Raw genomic sequence first — 18,329 nt, 5'->3', positions numbered from 1 at the left:
TCCTCGTCAGCTCGCAAAGTTACACGTCCCGCGTCAGCTCGCAAAGTTACACGTCCCGCGTCAGCTCGCAAAGTTACACGTCCCGCGTCAGCTCGCAAAGTTACACGTCCCGCGTCAGCTCGCAAAGTTACACGTCCCGCGTCAGCTCGCAAAGTTACACGTCCCGCGTCAGCTCGCAAAGTTACACGTCCCGCGTCAGCTCGCAAAGTTACACGTCCCTCGTCAGCTCGCAAAGTTACAAGTCCCTCGTCAGCTCGCAAAGTTACACGTCCCGCGTCAGCTCGCAAAGTTACACGTCCCTCGTCAGCTCGCAAAGTTACACGTCCCTCGTCAGCTCGCAAAGTTACACGTCCCGCGTCAGCTCGCAAAGTTACACGTCCCTCGTCTGCTCGCAAAGTTACACGTCCCTCGTCAGCTCCCAAAGTTACACGTCCCTCGTCAGCTCGCAAAGTTACGCGTCAGCTCGCAAAGTTACACGTTCCGCGTCAGCTCGCAAAGTTACACTTCCCTCGTCAGCTCGCAAAGTTACACGTCCCTCGTCAGCTCGCAAAGTTACACGTCCCTCGTCAGCTCGCAAAGTTACACGTCCCGCGTCAGCTCGCAAAGTTACACGTCCCTCGTCTGCTCGCAAAGTTACACGTCCCGCGTCAGCTCGCAAAGTTACACTTCCCTCGTCAGCTCGCAAAGTTACACGTCCCGCGTCAGCTCGCAAAGTTACACGTCCCTCGTCAGCTCGCAAAGTTACACGTCCCGCGTCAGCTCGCAAAGTTACACGTCCCGCGTCAGCTCGCAAAGTTACACGTCCCGCGTCCGCTCGCAAAGTTACACGTCCCTCGTCCACTCGCAAAGTTACACGTCCCTCGTCCGCTCGCAAAGTTACACGTCCCTCGTCCGCTCGCAAAGTTACACGTCCCTCGTCAGCTCGCAAAGTTACACGTCCCTCGTCAGCTCGCAAAGTTACACGTCCCGCGTCAGCTCGCAAAGTTACACGTCCCTCGTCAGCTCGCAAAGTTACGCGTCCCTCGTCAGCTCGCAAAGTTACACGTCCCGCGTCAGCTCGCAAAGTTACACGTCCCGCGTCCGCTCGCAAAGTTACACGTCCCTCGTCCGCTCGCAAAGTTACACGTCCCTCGTCAGCTCGCAAAGTTACACGTCCCTCGTCAGCTCGCAAAGTTACACGTCCCGCGTCAGCTCGCAAAGTTACACGTCCCTCGTCAGCTCGCAAAGTTACGCGTCCCTCGTCAGCTCGCAAAGTTACACGTCCCTCGTCAGCTCGCAAAGTTACACGTCCCGCGTCAGCTCGCAAAGTTACACGTCCCGCGTCAGCTCGCAAAGTTACACGTCCCTCGTCAGCTCGCAAAGTTACGCGTCCCTCGTCAGCTCGCAAAGTTACGCGTCCCTCGTCAGCTCGCAAAGTTACGCGTCCCTCGTCAGCTCGCAAAGTTACGCGTCCCTCGTCAGCTCCCAAAGTTACGCGTCCCTCGTCAGCTCGCAAAGTTACGCGTCCCTCGTCAGCTCGCAAAGTTACGCGTCCCTCGTCAGCTCGCAAAGTTACGCGTCCCGCGTCAGCTCGCAAAGTTACGCGTCCCGCGTCAGCTCGCAAAGTTACGCGTCCCACGTCAGCTCGCAAAGTTACGCGTCCCTCGTCAGCTCGCAAAGTTACGCGTCCCTCGTCAGCTCGCAAAGTTACAACCAAATGACTTCTAACCGGCCCGTAACAAGGCGTTGTATTGGGACGGACCTCAGGTTTGTGGGCTTACTTTGCTTTAAACTTGAAATATAAGCAATGAGACGCGTTTATATCTATATATAATATTACACACACACACACACCATAAACAATGGTGTATGTGTGTGTGTGTGTGTGTGAGTGTGTGTGTGTGTGTGTCACTGTGCGTGTAGGGATAGAACTCCTCCTCCTAGCTGTGGCAGGATAGGTGTATAACGGAGCCGCGGTCTCATCCCTGGTCAGTTATCCGTTACCCAAGCTCTTAAAAAGCACAAATGAACCAAAATAGACAGAATAATCAGGCAGGGCAGTGGGCGGCCAAAGAGGGGTGCAAGAAACTGAAATATCGGTAGATACGTTTTAGCATTTTCTTCAGCGTCCAGAAGTGAGCAAACTGGGGGCCGCTAGATTTTTTGGGGGGGGGCGTGGGCGGTTGCAGAGGTCCCGCGCTCTTCCCCAAGGCAGTGGGGTTATGTGACGCCACGGTTGCCACGACATCAAATAACGCCGCGGGTCACGTGATGTCACACGAGCCCGCGAGGTAAGGGGGGGCGGCGCTCTGAGAAAAGCAGGTAGGGGGGCGCCGCAGATAAAGTTTGCGCGCCCCTGCTCTATGGCAAGGGGTGCTCAACTCCAGTCAATAAGTCTGGTTTTTAGGATATCCCTGCTTCAGCACAGGTGGTGCAGTCAATGACTGAGTCACCTGTGCTGAAGCAGGGATACCCTGAAAACCTGACCGGTTGGGGGGGGGGGGGGGACCATCATGCTGCAATACAGGTATCTTGTGCAGAGGAGGTCTGTGCTTTCTCTGCCCAAGAAGTTGCCAGAGCTCGTTGGACGGGCTCGAATAGTCTGTGGTTGACCCTTACTTACGGAAAATATAAACTACGCTGATGGCTGCTGTGATCCAACTTAAAATGAATGCGACTGAAGCCACTTGCCGTTTCTGTGGCCTTGGTCAAGAACGAACCTGGCGAGTATTGAACAGGACCCCAAGAAACGTCTTCTGCACATTTATTATCCATCCATGGTCTTCCTTTTCGTTGCAAACCATCTGGACATGAAGTTGGGACAGGAGTTCCGAGGGAGCCTTGAATAGCCAATCGTCTAGCTAAGGCATGGCAGATATCCGATTGGCGAAGTTTTGCAGCTATTACCGCCATCATTTTGGTGAACGTTCGCGGTGCTGTCGTCAAAACAGTAAGGCCTTGAACTGGAAGTGTCTGCCTTCTATGCAGAAGCGGAGGAATTTGCGGTGAGATTGGTAAATCAGAATATGGAGCAAGGTGTTTCTCAGATCGATCGATGCCACCTAATCGCCTTCCTGTACCACTGACATGACTGCCCCCATGGACTTCATTTTGAAATGTCAAATCCTCAAAACCATTGAGGTTTAGGTTTAGTACTGCTCTTTACCCCCCTGATGAATTGGGAACCAAAAACAGTACGGAAAAGAAAACTCTGACCGCGGTGATCTTGTGGTACCAGTTGAGTGGCAGAGTTGAGCCACAGATCCTGAATAGCCTGCCTTAATTCAAAACATTTTGCGTGGGTCTCTCGGCTGGCTAAACTCCCTGAAGAGGCTGCCTGGGCTTATCAAGAATTCTAGGGCATAGCCGTGCTCTATGATCTAGAGGACCCATGAATTCTCCATAGTATGGACCCAAAGGTCAAGAACCAGCCAGCATACGCTTCCCCACTGGGGTCTGTAAATCTTCAGGCGTGCCGCTTCTTCAGCATGGCTCGGCTGACGCTTGATCTGAGTCGGCCCTGAAGAGTAGCTGGGACTGCTGAAACTGCCCTTCCCGTAGGCTCTGGCCTCCTGAAAATAACATCTTGGTGGTCTGAGAAAGGATGTTCTAGAGTTTTTTGTTTCAGGAATAGACCCTTGGAGTTAGAGAGTCTGGTAAGGAGGTCATCCAAAGCTTCTCCAAAACGATAAGAAGCATTATAAGGCAGGGATACGAATGTCAGTTTGGAAGGGGTGTCTGCCGCCTAAGGCTTTCAACCAAAGGAGAATGCTTACGGTGAGGATCTTGCTGTAAGGCGGATTATTCCATGCATGCGTCACACAGAAAATTAATGGCGTCTGAGGTTTGAAAAATCCCGCAAACGCTGTCTGGAAGTTCCTGCTTCGATTCGGCCTTCCAAATTGGAGATCCAGATTCTCACCATCCTGGGAAATTCTGGCCATGGCAGTCACTGGTTTCAATGTTGTCCCCAGATTGGGTTATTGTTCTGCAACATTCCCTCAACACATCATTCCATTGGTTCTTTATAATAACCATCTTCTAAAAGGATTTTCGCCCCGTCTTGCTATGCGGGCAATCACCACATCTACCCTAGGTGGATGACTCAATGTTTTGCAGTCTTCCTGGAACAGATGCAGCTTGGTAAAGCATCTTGTTGTATTGCTGTGTCTTTCCGACAATTTCCATTCGGAGCTGATGGTGCCTTGAATGGAGCGGTGATCCGGGACGAACTTAGCGGTCTTACCGGAGCCCAGAAATGCTTGATCCAAGACCCCGAGTTCTTCCTTAGGGTCTTCATTGTTTATTCTTAATCTCTCAATAGAATCCACTTTATATGCCCCAAGTTCTTCCTAGATCTCTTCTTCAGAGGTGGATCACTCGTCTAGTTCAGAAAAGGCTGGCTGATGCCGAGAGTCCAAGAGACTCATCTTCCAAGTCTACCAACACTTGAGATTAGTCTGGGATCCTAATTTCTCAAAAAGATTGCATGAGAGGACTTCATCCAGTCAGTAAAGTTATTTAAATGGGAAGGAGCGTCTTCTGCCATGTTCCTAACAATCTGTACACAGCCTCTTAAGATGAGAGGCTGCTAACTGGACAGGTAACACAATATTTGGATTTTGCAGCCGCTTTCCTGGGCTTGCCAGTCTGAGAGACCATTTCTGGTTCCCTGAAGCAGATCGGACAGACCTTGTTTTAAGAGCAGTTTAAGAGCCAATATAGCTTCTGTGAAAGGCCGACTGAAGAAGGCAGCGCAACAAGAAAAAGCGCAAACCCCAAAAATATATGATATCTGTGATAGTGAATAAATAGGGGATCACTTCAAAGCGCAAGAACTCCCAGCAATTATAGAAACAATATATACATAGTGCAAGTGTGCAAAATTCAAATGTGGCCATTGAAGAAATCTTTGAGTGTCCACTCGCATGGTAGTGAAATAAATCAGGCGTTTTCCGATTCAATCTGGTGTAGGTCTAGGTGGCCTTAGTATCAATGTTTACAGCACTATGCCCACTCTGGGTCTGAAGTGAACGGCGTCCTGATCAGACACGCATCCGGCTCCAGTCTCTCAGGCAGCGAGTCGCACGTCTGGGTTCCCCGGTGCAGGACGCGCACGTCACGTGTGGTGAGAGGAGACCTCCGACACCGGCTTCCAGAGCGCAGAGGATGCGCTCTCTCCACTTGTGGCTCGCGCTTCCGGATTCCCTGGTCTGTGACGCGTCAATCCGCTGGGTGTTGAGCGGAGACCTCGGAGGTGTGGGAGATGTGGGGGGACGGCAGCACTTTTGGATTTAGGGACCACCCTTAAGAAGGCAGTGGTGGTTTGCAGCGCAGTGGGGTGCAGGCAGGCTGATAGAGCTGCAGGGAGTAGCTGCTTGGAAAGCTGTTGAGTTCCAGAGGCAGATACTTCTCAGCAGAATAGTACTAAGCAGTAATACTTTCTATGCAAAAAGCATATACTGCAACAAAGTGCAGCGGCAAAGGGGATTTTTAAAATACCTGGCTTTCCTGCCCCCCGCGCTCAGCCGGCGTCCCGTGACTTCAGCGGCCGTCCGCTCGGCCGGAAGTGACGTCAGCGGCCCCTCTGAGAGGGAGAGTCCACGTGGTGGAGGCTGCGATAGGGGAATCCTGCGTCCATGACCACCACAAGGAGCAGCCCTGTGCCCGGCTTCCGATTCGCTTACCCCCTCCCCAAAGCGTGCGCAGAACGAGACCCTGGCGGTGAGGGGGCCCTTCCCTGGGGACAGCTTAAAACTGCAGACCAAGCAATACCCCGTGTGTCGTTTTTATTTAAATAAATCATTCTGTACTATGAGAAAATACTTGTGGCATAATTGTTTTTAAAACAACTCGAAATGAAAATGTTAAATATATTAAAATGTAACAAAAATTGTTGTTTCTATAGCAACCATTTACAAAGTCACATCCTCTTCTGAAACAGACTGGCACACCCCTTTTTGAGCCCTGCCCTCTCTCTAGCAGTGCACCCATTGTACCTAGTGACTGCCTGGTCACATGATCTTCCCCACAGAACTTTGCATCTTTGGTTCTCTTCTGGCCATTTAGTGAACCCCCGAGCCAAATCTTCACCGATCAATCACAGGAGAACGGATCGATATACTTATTGTGTGAATTGTACTGATGCACATATTAAATGGGGGGGGAGGGGGGGGAGAAGGAGAGGGAAAAAAATGCAGCTTGGACTGCAGCTTTAAGAGCAGACAGTTCGGGAGATAGGAGACAAGACTGAATTCACAATGCCATTTCCAAAGAAAAATGAAATAATCCTCGGTGGGAAGGAGATATACAGCCTTCTCCCGGCTTAGGTAGGACAAGAACTGACCAGGGACCAGATCACACCTCCTTTATACCCAAGTCTGAACCCTGGGTCCTACCCCAGCTAGGAGGAGTTATATCCCAGCGGTCATTGCTGCCATAAGGGACACTGAGGAAATATATATATATTATAGCGCCCGATCCTCACGCAGGGAGTAAAGGATCAGAAGATTTATCTGCTCGGGTCACTCACCAGGGATCTTGCAGTCCTCAAACACAAGCTCACAGGTGCTGGATCCTCTCATGCCCAGCTTGTCCAGCTTCTGAGCAGTGCTGAAACCAGCTGTGTCCTGCAATAGCCAAAGGGAAGAGACCCATGTGGTGAGCGACAGAACCGCTTCACAAAGCCTTACAAGGGACAGACCAGGAGCAGGGGGCGGTGCTGGGGGCGGCACACGGAGCAGGGGGCGGTGCTGGGGGCGGCACACGGAGCAGGGGGCGGTGCTGGGGGCGGCACACGGAGCAGGGGGGCGGTGCTGGGGGCGGTGCTGGGGGCGGTGCAGGGGGCGGAGCAGGGGGCGGTGCAGGGGGCGGAGCAGGGGGCGGAGCAGGGGGCGGAGCAGGGGGCGGTGCAGGGGGCGGAGCAGGGGGCGGTGCAGGGGGCGGAGCAGGGGGCGGTGCAGGGGGCGGAGCAGGGGGCGGTGCAGGGGGCGGCACACGGAGCAGGGGGCGGCACACGGAGCAGGGGGCGGCACACGGAGCAGGGGGCGGCACACGGAGCAGGGGGCGGCACACGGAGCAGGGGGCGGCACACGGAGCAGGGGGCGGCACACGGAGCAGGGGGCGGCACACGGAGCAGGGGGCTGGCACACGGAGCAGGGGGCGGCACACGGAGCAGGGGGCGGCACACGGAGCAGGGGGCGGCACACGGAGCAGGGGGCGGCACACGGAGCAGGGGGCGGCACACGGAGCAGGGGGCGGCACACGGAGCAGGGGGCGGCACACGGAGCAGGGGGCGGCACACGGAGCAGGGGGCGGCACACGGAGCAGGGGGCGGCACACGGAGCAGGGGGCGGCACACGGAGCAGGGGGCGGCACACGGAGCAGGGGGCGGCACACGGAGCAGGGGGCGGCACACGGAGCAGGGGGCGGCACACGGAGCAGGGGGCGGCACACGGAGCAGGGGGCGGCACACGGAGCAGGGGGCGGCACACGGAGCAGGGGGCGGCACACGGAGCAGGGGGCGGCACACGGAGCAGGGGGCGGCACACGGAGCAGGGGGCGGCACACGGAGCAGGGGGCGGCACACGGAGCAGGGGGCGGCACACGGAGCAGGGGGCGGCACACGGAGCAGGGGGCGGCACACGGAGCAGGGGGCGGCACACGGAGCAGGGGGCGGCACACGGAGCAGGGGGCGGCACACGGAGCAGGGGGCGGCACACGGAGCGGCACACGGAGCAGGGGGCGGCACACGGAGCGGCACACGGAGCAGGGGGCGGCACACGGAGCAGGGGGCGGCGCTGGAGGCACACGGAGCAGGGGGCGGCGCTGGAGGCACACCTTTTCCACAACAAAAGCAGTGATACCGCGCGAGGCCGGCTTAGCTTTGGTGTCGGTCTTGGCATAAACAATCAGCACGTCGGCATCTGGCCCATTGGTGATCCAGAACTTGCTGCCATTCAGGACATAGTAATCCCCTAATGAATACAAAAAGGATGAGTTGGGGGTCAGTCCTTTCTATGACCAAAAGGTACAACAGCAAGACATATAACGGTCTCCTTCTGAGACAAATCCCAAGTATACATACTTATCTGTTTTAATGCATAGCCCCACAGTAACTCAATGCTTGGGGGGTTGTTTGGTTTTTTACAACCTTTGCTTAATCTCAGTTTCCAAACTGTTCAGGCAAATTGATCAATACTTTCCCCATTTTATTTAACTTGAGATACTGCAGTAGAGTAAGAATTACCGGGCACAATTTAAATTATATCATATGGGAGAAAGAAGAACCCAGTCTTCCAGCACTCAATCACAACAAATGTAGGATTGTAAATTTAAAATACTTTATTAATAACCAAGAATAAAAAATAGGGTGTTAAAACGTAATTAAATGGTGTATTACAACAGCACTTGACTGTATCCTTAATAACCCACCCGAGATTAGGTGGGTAGATGTAGCAATAAGATCCCTTATAGATATTCGGGATCAAGGCGCTATATGTTCTAGCTTCCTAAGAGGTATAGGAAATGGGTCTATGGGAGCTCACCAAGAGGGTAATCTCAGTATTAGTGTATCAGTGCATGTAGTGCGCACTCAGATGATATACTAATAATGTAATGTTCTATGGCATAGTATGCGAAAGGTCAGACCATATCTGCCCCTGCTTGAGATAGCGCTGCTTACTTCATAGTCTCTCTAGCGTTAATGGTGCTAGGTCTATGGTGGAATCATATTATGCCCACATAGAGAAATAAAACGCAGGCTAATAAGCAAACATTAGGTAAGGTATATGTTAGTTGGCATTGATCAGGTGTGTGATATAGTTACCAGAAACACCTATACTGCAGAGAAATGATTGATGTAAAAACACCATATGTGCCACTGATAATGTCGTGGTGTTTATGGGTGTGCTGTAAACCCACAAGGCTCGCCTATGTTATCAGTAAGGTATAGGTGCTATTTGATCAATCTTAAGCTTTTAGTGCAATGTGATTTCCAGTCGTAATTTAGCCATTCTGTTTGAATCCACAAAAAGAAACCTTGCACACACTAATAGTCACTGTTCCCAAGGCTAGGTGATGTGGTGCATGTGAAGAGGCGGCTAATATTAAAGAAAACAGCGCACAACGCCAAATAGTGAAGCAAATTCAACAATATATTATAGAATTAAAAAGGGGGTAATATATCTGCGTACATGAAAAAAGTTGGTAAAAGGCATGTAGTGTGTATCGAGTGGTAAACAGTGTGATACACACTACATGCCTTTTACCAACTTTTTTCATGTACGCAGATATATTACCCCCTTTTTAATTCTATAATATATTGTTGAATTTGCTTCACTATTTGGCGTTGTGCGCTGTTTTCTTTTGTTTCCATTCTCTTAGTGTGTGTGGGGTGCTGAGCCACCCCTGCGTTTACAGCTGCAGACGCCATTATCCCCAACACGGTTATGTGGCACTTATTATTTAATGTATAATTATCTCACTGTGGGAGTTGTGGTTTAATTTTTTATAAATTTTTTATCACTAAATTGATGGTACAGTCACTGCACTGTATATATTTATACATTTAAACTTTATAGGTAGTTAGGTAGTAGCGCACAGTTTTGTTTTTTGTGGCTAATATTAAAGCAACCTCCACTGTGTTTGTGGTGGCTACAGCTGGTGTCAACACAGGTTGATGACGCTAATAAATACACATAGCAGCTGTTAACTGCTAAAAAGCTACTCAGCCAATATCAGGTGAATACACTGACAAAATGCCAACAGTGCAGCTGATGAGTAGAACGGGTATATATGGGGTTACTGATGGGATGGAACCCCCTATAAACTGGTACTAGGTATACAGCTGTGACAAAGGGAAAGGGGGGTGGGGTGATCTTACAGTGATTCCACCCCATCAGTAACCCCATATATACAAGTTCTACTCATCAGCTGCACTGTTGGCATTTTGTCAGTGTATTCACCTGATATTGGCTGAGTAGCTTTTTAGCAGTTAACAGCTGCTATGTGCATTTATTAGCGTCATCAACCTGTGTTGACACCAGCTGTAGCCACCACAAACACAGTGGAGGTTGCTTTAATATTAGCCGCCTCTTCACATGCACCACATCACCTGGCCTTGGGAACAGTGACTATTAGTGTGTGCAAGGTTTCTTTTTGTGGATTCAAACAGAATGGCTAAATTACGACTGGAAATCACATTGCACTAAAAGCTTAAGATTGATCAAATAGCACCTATACCTTACTGATAACATAGGCGAGCCTTGTGGGTTTACAGCACACCCATAAACACCACGACATTATCAGTGGCACATATGGTGTTTTTACATCAATCATTTCTCTGCAGTATAGGTGTTTCTGGTAACTATATCACACACCTGATCAATGCCAACTAACATATACCTTACCTAATGTTTGCTTATTAGCCTGCGTTTTATTTCACTTGTGGGCATAATATGATTCCACCATAGACCTAGCACCATTAACGCTAGAGAGACTATGAAGTCAGCAGCGCTATCTCAAGCAGGGGCAGATATGGTCTGACCTTTCGCATACTATGCCATAGAACATTACATTATTAGTATATCATCTGAGTGCGCACTACATGCACTGATACACTAATATTGAGATTACCCTCTTGGTGAGCTCCCATAGACCCATTTCCTATACCTTTTAGGAAGCTATAACATATAGCGCCTTGATCCCGAATATCTATAAGGGATCTTATTGCTACATCTACCCACCTAATCTCGGGTGGGTTATTAAGGATACAGTCAAGTGCTGTTGTAATACACCATTTAATTACGTTTTAACACCCTATTTTTCATTCTTGGTTATTAATAAAGTATTTTAAATTTACAATTCTACATTTGTTGTGACAGAGTGCTGGAAGACTGGGTTCTTTTTTCTCTCATATGATATAATCAGTCTCCATCCAGTCAGCACCTCACTGTGGTTAGCATAAGCTGTGCGGGTTTTTCTTGTGTGTAGCACAATTTAAATTACACAGATCCGAGATCACAGATCCGAGATCAAATAAGTTAACCTTTTTACTTTAAAGGGGGTTGATTCTGTTTAAATGACAAGCAAATGACATTGATCATTTTTGAATCCTCCCAGCAGGTATGTGGGACTGAATCTTTAAGCGGATTTTAGCTCTGAACATTCTGTACGGATAATCAGGTGAAGACCCTCAGAGACGATGCAAGATAAGTGTGTGTATGGGGCCCGCGTTACCTTTCTTCTCTGCCTTCAGCTTCATGGACACTACATCAGATCCAGCGTTTGGCTCGCTCATGGCCAGAGCTCCGATGTGATCCCCACTGATCAGCTGTTCAAAAAGAACCAAAAAACAGCACAAGCTTCAGAGCCCACTCTGACTCTCGGGGGGGGGGGGGGGGGGGGGGAAGAAATCTACTCCCCAGTTCTTTAGGAGTTAAAGATCATGAACGAATTTCACAACATTCCCCTTATGTTTTTGTTAGCAATTCACTTTTCCTGCCTTCCCCGAGTCTTCCCTCATCCCGTGACCGCACAGTTGAGTGTCACAATACCCAATGCAAGGAGTTGTGTGGGGGCTGTAATGAGAGCAGAAGGGGTGTGGGGGGGTTGCGCGCAGACATGTAAAGAATTCTCACCACTCAACATTGTGAACTTGATCTATAAAGCAGGGAGAAAAAGTTTGGGAAGTGGAGGGCATATGACGGCTGAAACGTTCACTCAATGCTCTTGATACAAGCTATTAATTTCTGTTATTTACCCCAGATGTGGTTTCCACAGCAAGATACCCCAATATAAACAGACAGTACCTTGGGTAGATACTTCTCTTTCTGCGCCTCGTTGCCGTTCCTGACGAACTGGTTGACGCAGAGGTTGGAGTGAGCGCCGTAGCTCAGGCCGATGGCTCCTGACGCGCGCGAGATTTCCTCCATCACTAGGACGTGGTCCAGATAACCCAACTCCGCTCCTCCATATTGCGCTGAAAGGGAAGTCGCAGCCAATAAACCACCCTCCCCCTGAAAAATAATACGGGCCTGCACAATGTACTGAAAGTCAACAAAATATCAAATGTACACGCCACCTTCTAGAAAGTCAGGATTGCTCCCTGAACACACTAGAACGGGCTAAACCGGTCACGGTGTCTTCCAATGTGTCAGCTACGAAGGATCTTTACAATGTTACATAGCTAGAGAGCAGTGGTTCCCAAGATGTTGCAGTGGGGCCTCCAAAATAGATCTTTTTCCCTTTGACTTCTGTATTTGGTGCACAGAACAAGATTACCAAGGATTTTGGAGATCTCAAAAAGCGCCACTTTAATATATTTAAAAAAAGTATCAAAAAAGATATATTAATTGGGTTACGGATGCAGGGAGACATCAAACTCCCATCGTCCTCTATGTCACGATCTGGCTCTCTCTCGGTCTTCCTTTGCGATCGTCATCTCCTGTATCTCACAGTATGTGACTCCCTCAAATCACACCGAGACCCCCCCCCCCCCCCCAGAAGCGCCTGGGAAACCCGGCTACAGAACGTCGTAGGAAACTGTACTCACCAGGAGCGGTTATTCCGAGAACGCCGAGATCTCCCAGCTTCTTCCAAAAGCCCTACAGCCGAATACACAGTAACAGGCTCATTTCAAGAGTTGGGGGGGTTTTTTGTATAACATTTTGGTAGATGCAGTTAGTGCACAAAAAATTAATGCGGCTCAGCAGCATTATAAATGTTTCAATCAGCGCTTCCCCACGGCTGATTCCTTCCCCTGCATACTGTGGCGAATTTCCCAATAGGCCCAGTCCTACAGCGGCAAATTCCCCCCCCCCCCCCCCCCCTTAAATAAAAATAATTCGGCGCTGGTTATTTCACGTGTTGCGGGTGCCGGTTCTGCTGTTAGAGGCCCCGCTCTCTTCCCCACAACACTTAAACTGATTGCCGGAGGAGAGCGTGGGGCCTCTGTTAAAGGTCTCCTGCAGGGTTGCAGCGTCAAATGATGCTAAGTGGCGACGCATCGCCATGATAACTTGACATTGTGTCGTCATGGAAATGCGTCGGGTCACTGCAAGAGGAGGCGGCTCGACCGGAAAAAGGGCATCTATGGGGGCAGCAAAAATGTAAATCCGCCACTGCCTACATAATACATTTAGCCCTACATTCCTATTATAAGGTTACTGCCATGTCCCTATACAGAACTAGCTTTCTTTTGCACCAATTCGTAAAAAGAAAGGAGTTTTTAATACATAATTTTTGGCTTCTGTGGCAATTACCGGCACCCATTTTATTCTCTCAGAAACGCTCTATCTAGGCTTGTTATCTCATGAAGGGAAATAGCACAGAAATCATGGATCAGGACAGTAGGAGTGGCGATTTAAAAGGGCAACTGAAATAATATTGAGCCGAGTAATGTGGGTCGCTGTATCCCTCCCGGGTGAATTGGACACACGTGGTACCTTACCATGGGACACTCAAGTCAGATACTCACCCTCAAGTCCTTGAACTCATTTTGCTGATCTATCTCCTGTGCTTTAGGGGCAAGGTGCTCCTGGCAAAACTTGTGCAGAGTGTGCCGGAGCTAAATGAGGGGAGAGGAACATCTCTGTAATAGTGTGCGTGTGGTATATATGTATACACACATACACACGTGACATATGTACAATGTAATACACCATATAGTAGTATATAAATCATTAAATACAATATACAGTACAGATATATATTGTACCATCTTGCACATTATCCATACACTTTAAAGTTGCAGAATTGATCGTTACAATGTAGCAATGCTGTACATATTGTACATATACAGGTCACACCGCCAGGACTATATGGAGGTGAAAGTTCTGTGTATGTCCCTGGCGGGGGGGGAGGGGCTGCACCTGCTTCTGCTCATCGGTCAGTCCGTTCACCGTGTCATCCACCGGGACACCCCCGCTCCAGCACCCCCTGCTGCTGTGAGCCAGCACCGGCCACCTGCCGCGGCGGCGGCAGCCACCGATCACTCTGCGGAGCACCGCGGCCATGATCATCACAGACAGCCGGAGAGAGCCTGACCAATCAGCGCCCAGCTTGCACCACTCACAGGCTCAGTTGGTGGCATCTGGCCAATGAACTGCTTGGAAACAGGGGGTGGGACTGCGCGAGCCAATGTAAATCCTGCAACAGTCCCATAGCTCCCGCGTAGATGACGTAACAACCTCCAACCCCTTTTCTGCATGTACTTAAGTCACATGTGGTTCTCACCTTGAAGCTGTCCTGTGTTATTCATTAAGTTCTGTGTGAGTTGGACTGCTCTTGCTACAAAGGTTAATTAACGCTAATTTCAACTAGTGTGATAAACTGAATGACAATAATAATTGGCTATTTATCAGGTATTTAAACAATTAAGTGTTTTAACAACTTAAACCATGGAGCTTTCAATGATCTGGTCTGTCTCTCTGCCGCTCACACACAAAGCCTATTCTTTCCCCCCCCCCCTCTCCATTCTCGTTCCACTCTTCCCATTCTGTCTCTTCTCCCCCCCCCCCCCCCCCCTGCTGGCTGTGTCTCTCTTCTCCCCCCCCCCCCCTGTGTTGTCTGTCTCTTCTCCCCCTCCCCCTGCTGGCTGTGTCTCTCCACCCCCCATTCTGTGTGTTGTCTGTCTCTTCTCCCCCCCCCTCCCCCTGCTGGCTGTCTCTCTTTCCCTATGCTGTCTCCCCTCCCAATGCCTTGCGTGTCTCCCTATGAGGGCTGGTAGCAGACACCAGAGGTTCAGGCGGTGGTCCCAGTCATCACTGTGACACGCGCGCCCGGCAGGGGGGGCGGCGCGTGCACAGCGCTAAGGGGGCGGCCCCAGTCACTTCTACAGCGCACAGCTCGGCGTGCGCTGTGCTATCAAGCCCCGCCCCCCCAGTCCGGCCGGTCCCAGTCCCTACCTTGTCGCGCACCTTTCCCCAGCGGTGCGCGACAGGTTTTCAGGGAGGCGGGGGAATTTGAAATTAGAATCCGCGACGCCTCCGCCGGCGGTTCAGCCAATAAGGACGAACCAGCCGCGGGATGTCATGGCCACGCCCCCGCAAACCCACAGCCACGCCCCCTCCTGTCGTAAACCTTCCCTCAGACCGCCTATCGCGGTGCAGCGCTGTGCACTCGCCCCCCCCCCCCCCCCCCCCGCCGGGCGCGCGTGCCACAGTGAAGACTGGGGACTCAGCCAAACCGCGATCTTTCAGGAGAGGGAGCTTGAAGGGAGGCGGCGCGGTCAGGGATTTGCATGGGCGTGGCCATCACGTCACGCAGCTGGTTCGCCCTCATTGGGTGAGCTGCCGGCGGGGGCGTGTCCACACCTCCGTCGCAAGATCTAAACTCAATTTCATTCAGTTTAAAAAAAAAACCCTTGCAGTAAGGCGCAGCTGCACCTTCAGCGGGAAGGCGAGTACTGGGCCCAGCCCCATTGAGGGGCGGTACTTATACGCACAGCACATGCCGAGGCAGTTACTGGGACCGCAGCCTCAGTGCTGGGGCTCCGCTAACACTAACCCCGCCCCCACCCCCTGCAGCTCAGACCCGGCCTCCACTCTCCTCCTGCATTCTCGCTCTCTGCTGCCCCCCCTTCTCTGATGGCCAAAACCGGAACAGCCACAAAAAAAACAAAAAAAAAACGGCATCTTTTTTACTATATATTTCTGAAAGTGTCCTATGTTTCTGTGTCTGTATGTGTCTCCCTGTGTCCCTAGCGGCAATCTCATTGGACCTTGGGCCAGGCCAATGAGATTGCTCCCTTGGCCCGCCCGCCCCCGCACACCTCTCATTGGCCTGAGGCGGAGTGAGACACACACACACACACACCATCCCCAATGCTTCACTCACCTTGCCCCCCCTCCCCGATGCTCCACTCACCTCCCCCCCTCCCCGATGCTCCACTCACTTCCCCCCCTCCCTCCCCGATGCTCCACTCACCTCCCCCCCCCTCCCCGATGCTCCACTCACCTTCCCCCCCTCCCTCCCCGATGCTCCACTCACCTTCCCCCCCCTCCCCGATGCTCCACTCACCTTCCCCCCCCTCCCTCCCCGATGCTCCACTCACCTTCCCCCCTCCCTCCCCGATGCTCCACTCACCTTACCCCCTCCCCGATGCTCCACTCACCACCCCCCCCTCCCCGATGCTCCACTCACCTCCCCCCGATGCTGCACTCAACTCCCCCCCGATGCTCCACTCACCTTCCCCCCCTCCCTCCCCGATGCTCCACTCACCTTCCCCCCCCTCCCCGATGCTCCACTCACCTTCCCCCTCCCTCCCCGATGCTCCACTCACCTTCCCCCTCCCTCCCCGATGCTCCACTCACCTTCCCCCCCCTCCCCGATGCTCCACTCACCTTCCCCCTCCCTCCCCGATGCTCCACTCACCTCCCCCCGATGCTGCACTCACCTCCCCCCGATGCTCCACTCACCTTCCCCCCCTCCCTCCCCGATGCTCCACTCACCTTCCCCCCCCTCCCCGATGCTCCACTCACCTTCCCCCTCCCTCCCCGATGCTCCACTCACCTCCCCCCCTCCCTCCCCGATGCTCCACTCACCTCCCCCCCTCCCTCCCCGATGCTCCACTCACCTCCCCCCCCCCCTCCCCGATGCTCCACTCACCTTCCCACCCTCCCTCCCCGATGCTCCACTCACTTTCCCCCCCCCTCCCCGATGCTCCACTCACCTTCCCCTCCCTCCCTCCCCGATGCTCCACTCACCTTCCCCCCTCCCTCCCCGATGCTCCACTCACCTTCCCCCCTCCCCGATGCTCCACTCACCTTCCCCCCTCCCCGATGCTCCACTCACCACCCCCCCCTCCCCGATGCTCCACTCACCACCCCCCCCCTCCCCGATGCTCCACTCACCTCCCCCCGATGCTGCACTCACCTCCCCCCGATGCTCCACTCACCTTCCCCCCCTCCCTCCCCGATGCTCCACTCACCTTCCCCCCCTCCCTCCCCGATGCTCCACTCACCTTCCCCCCCCCCTCCCTCCCCGATGCTCCACTCACCCCCCCCCCAATGCTGCACTCACCCCCCCCTCCCTCCCCGATGCTCCACTCACCTTTCCCCCCCTCCCCGATGCTCCACTCACCTCCCCCCCGATGCTGCACTCACCCCCCCTCCATCCCCGATGCTCCATTCACCTTCCCCCCCCCTTCCTGGTGCTCCACTCACCTTCCCCCCTCCCTCCTCGATGCTCCACTCACCTTTCCCCCCCTCCCCGATGCTCCACTCACCTCCCCCCCGATGCTGCACTCACCCCCCCCCCTCCCTCCCCGATGCTCCACTCACCTTCCCCCCCCCTTCCTGGTGCTCCACTCACCTTCCCCCCCCTCCCTCCCCGATGCTCCACTCACCTTTCCCCCCCTCCCCGATGCTCCACTCACCTCCCCCCCGATGCTGCACTCACCCCCCCCCCTCCCTCCCCGATGCTCCACTCACCTTCCCCCCCCCTTCCCGGTGCTCCACTCACCTTCCCCCCCTCCCTCCCCGATGCTCCACTCACCTTTCCCCCCCCTCCCTCCCCGATGCGCCACTCACCTTCCCCCCCCGATGCTCCACTCACCTTCCCCCCCTCCCCGATGCTCCACTCACCTTCCCCCTCCCTCCCCGATGCTCCACTCACCTTCCCCCCCTCCCTCCCCGATGCTCCACTCACCTTCCCCCCCCCTCCCTCCCCGATGCTCCTCACCCCCTCCCTCCCCGATGCTCCTCACCTTCCCCCCTCCCCGATGCTCCACTCACCTTCCCACCCCCCCTCCCTCCCCGATGCTCCACTCACCTCCCTCCCCCGATGCTCCACTCACCTCCCCCCCCTCCCTCCCCGATGCTCCACTCACCTCCCCACCCCCCGATGCTCCACTCACCTCCCCCCCGGCGAGGTGACAGGCAGCGGACACGTGGCACCTAAGATGGCGGCGCACAGAAGGACCCCCTTCCTCCCTCGCGGAGTAACTAAGATGGCGGCGGCCGGAACGAGAGGTGACGTGTGTGACACTGTGTGTGTGAGACAGTGTGTGTGTGTGTGTGTCAGGCACTGTAGGGTGGGGACCGGAGCTACGGGGGGGTCAGGAGCATAGAGAGAGGGGGGAGCGGAGAAACATACAGGGGGAGTGGAGAGGAGGGACCCGGAAATTTTAAGCAACCCACCCCCCCTCCTGTCCACTGTCGTCCCTGTCCCCTCCCCCCTCCCTGTCCACTGTCGTCCCCGTCCCCTCCCTGTCGTCCCCGTCCCCTCCCTGTCCACTGTCGTCCCCGTCCCCTCCCTGTCCACTGTCGTCCCCGTCCCCTCCCTGTCCACTGTCGTCCCCGTCCCCTCCCTGTCGTCCCCGTCCCCTCCCTGTCCACTGTCGTCCCCGT

At 53.5% G+C, this 18,329-nt stretch overlaps 1 protein-coding gene across 1 annotated transcript; it reads right to left on the bottom strand.

Annotated features, from left to right (window-relative positions):
- Positions 1–6,485: 6,485 nt before the first annotated feature.
- IVD (isovaleryl-CoA dehydrogenase) lies at positions 6,486–14,052 on the bottom strand. Its single transcript, XM_075613085.1, has 7 exons — positions 13,851–14,052; positions 13,457–13,546; positions 12,533–12,584; positions 11,790–11,959; positions 11,218–11,311; positions 7,819–7,955; positions 6,486–6,608 (listed from the first exon to the last, which is right to left on the bottom strand). Exons 1-7 carry the CDS (start codon positions 13,998–14,000, stop codon positions 6,504–6,506), a joined length of 798 nt encoding a protein of 265 aa, XP_075469200.1. The 5' UTR covers positions 14,001–14,052; the 3' UTR covers positions 6,486–6,503.
- Between the last annotated feature and the right edge of the window lie 4,277 nt (positions 14,053–18,329).

This window comes from Ascaphus truei, chromosome 9, assembly GCF_040206685.1.
Source record: "Ascaphus truei isolate aAscTru1 chromosome 9, aAscTru1.hap1, whole genome shotgun sequence".
NCBI lineage: Eukaryota > Metazoa > Chordata > Amphibia > Anura > Ascaphidae > Ascaphus > Ascaphus truei.
This window is presented reverse-complemented; position numbering and strand designations above follow the sequence as displayed.

Coding starts and splice junctions, on each gene's coding strand:
- IVD (XM_075613085.1), bottom strand. CDS start 14,000: ATGATCATGGCCGCGGTGCTCCGCAGAGTGATCGGTGGCTGCCGCCGC. Junction 11,960..12,532: donor TCTCGGAATAACCGCTCCTG/GTGAGTACAGTT, acceptor CTTCCCTTTCAG/CGCAATATGGAGGAGCGGAG. Junction 11,312..11,789: donor AAGAGAAGTATCTACCCAAG/GTACTGTCTGTT, acceptor CTTTTTGAACAG/CTGATCAGTGGGGATCACAT.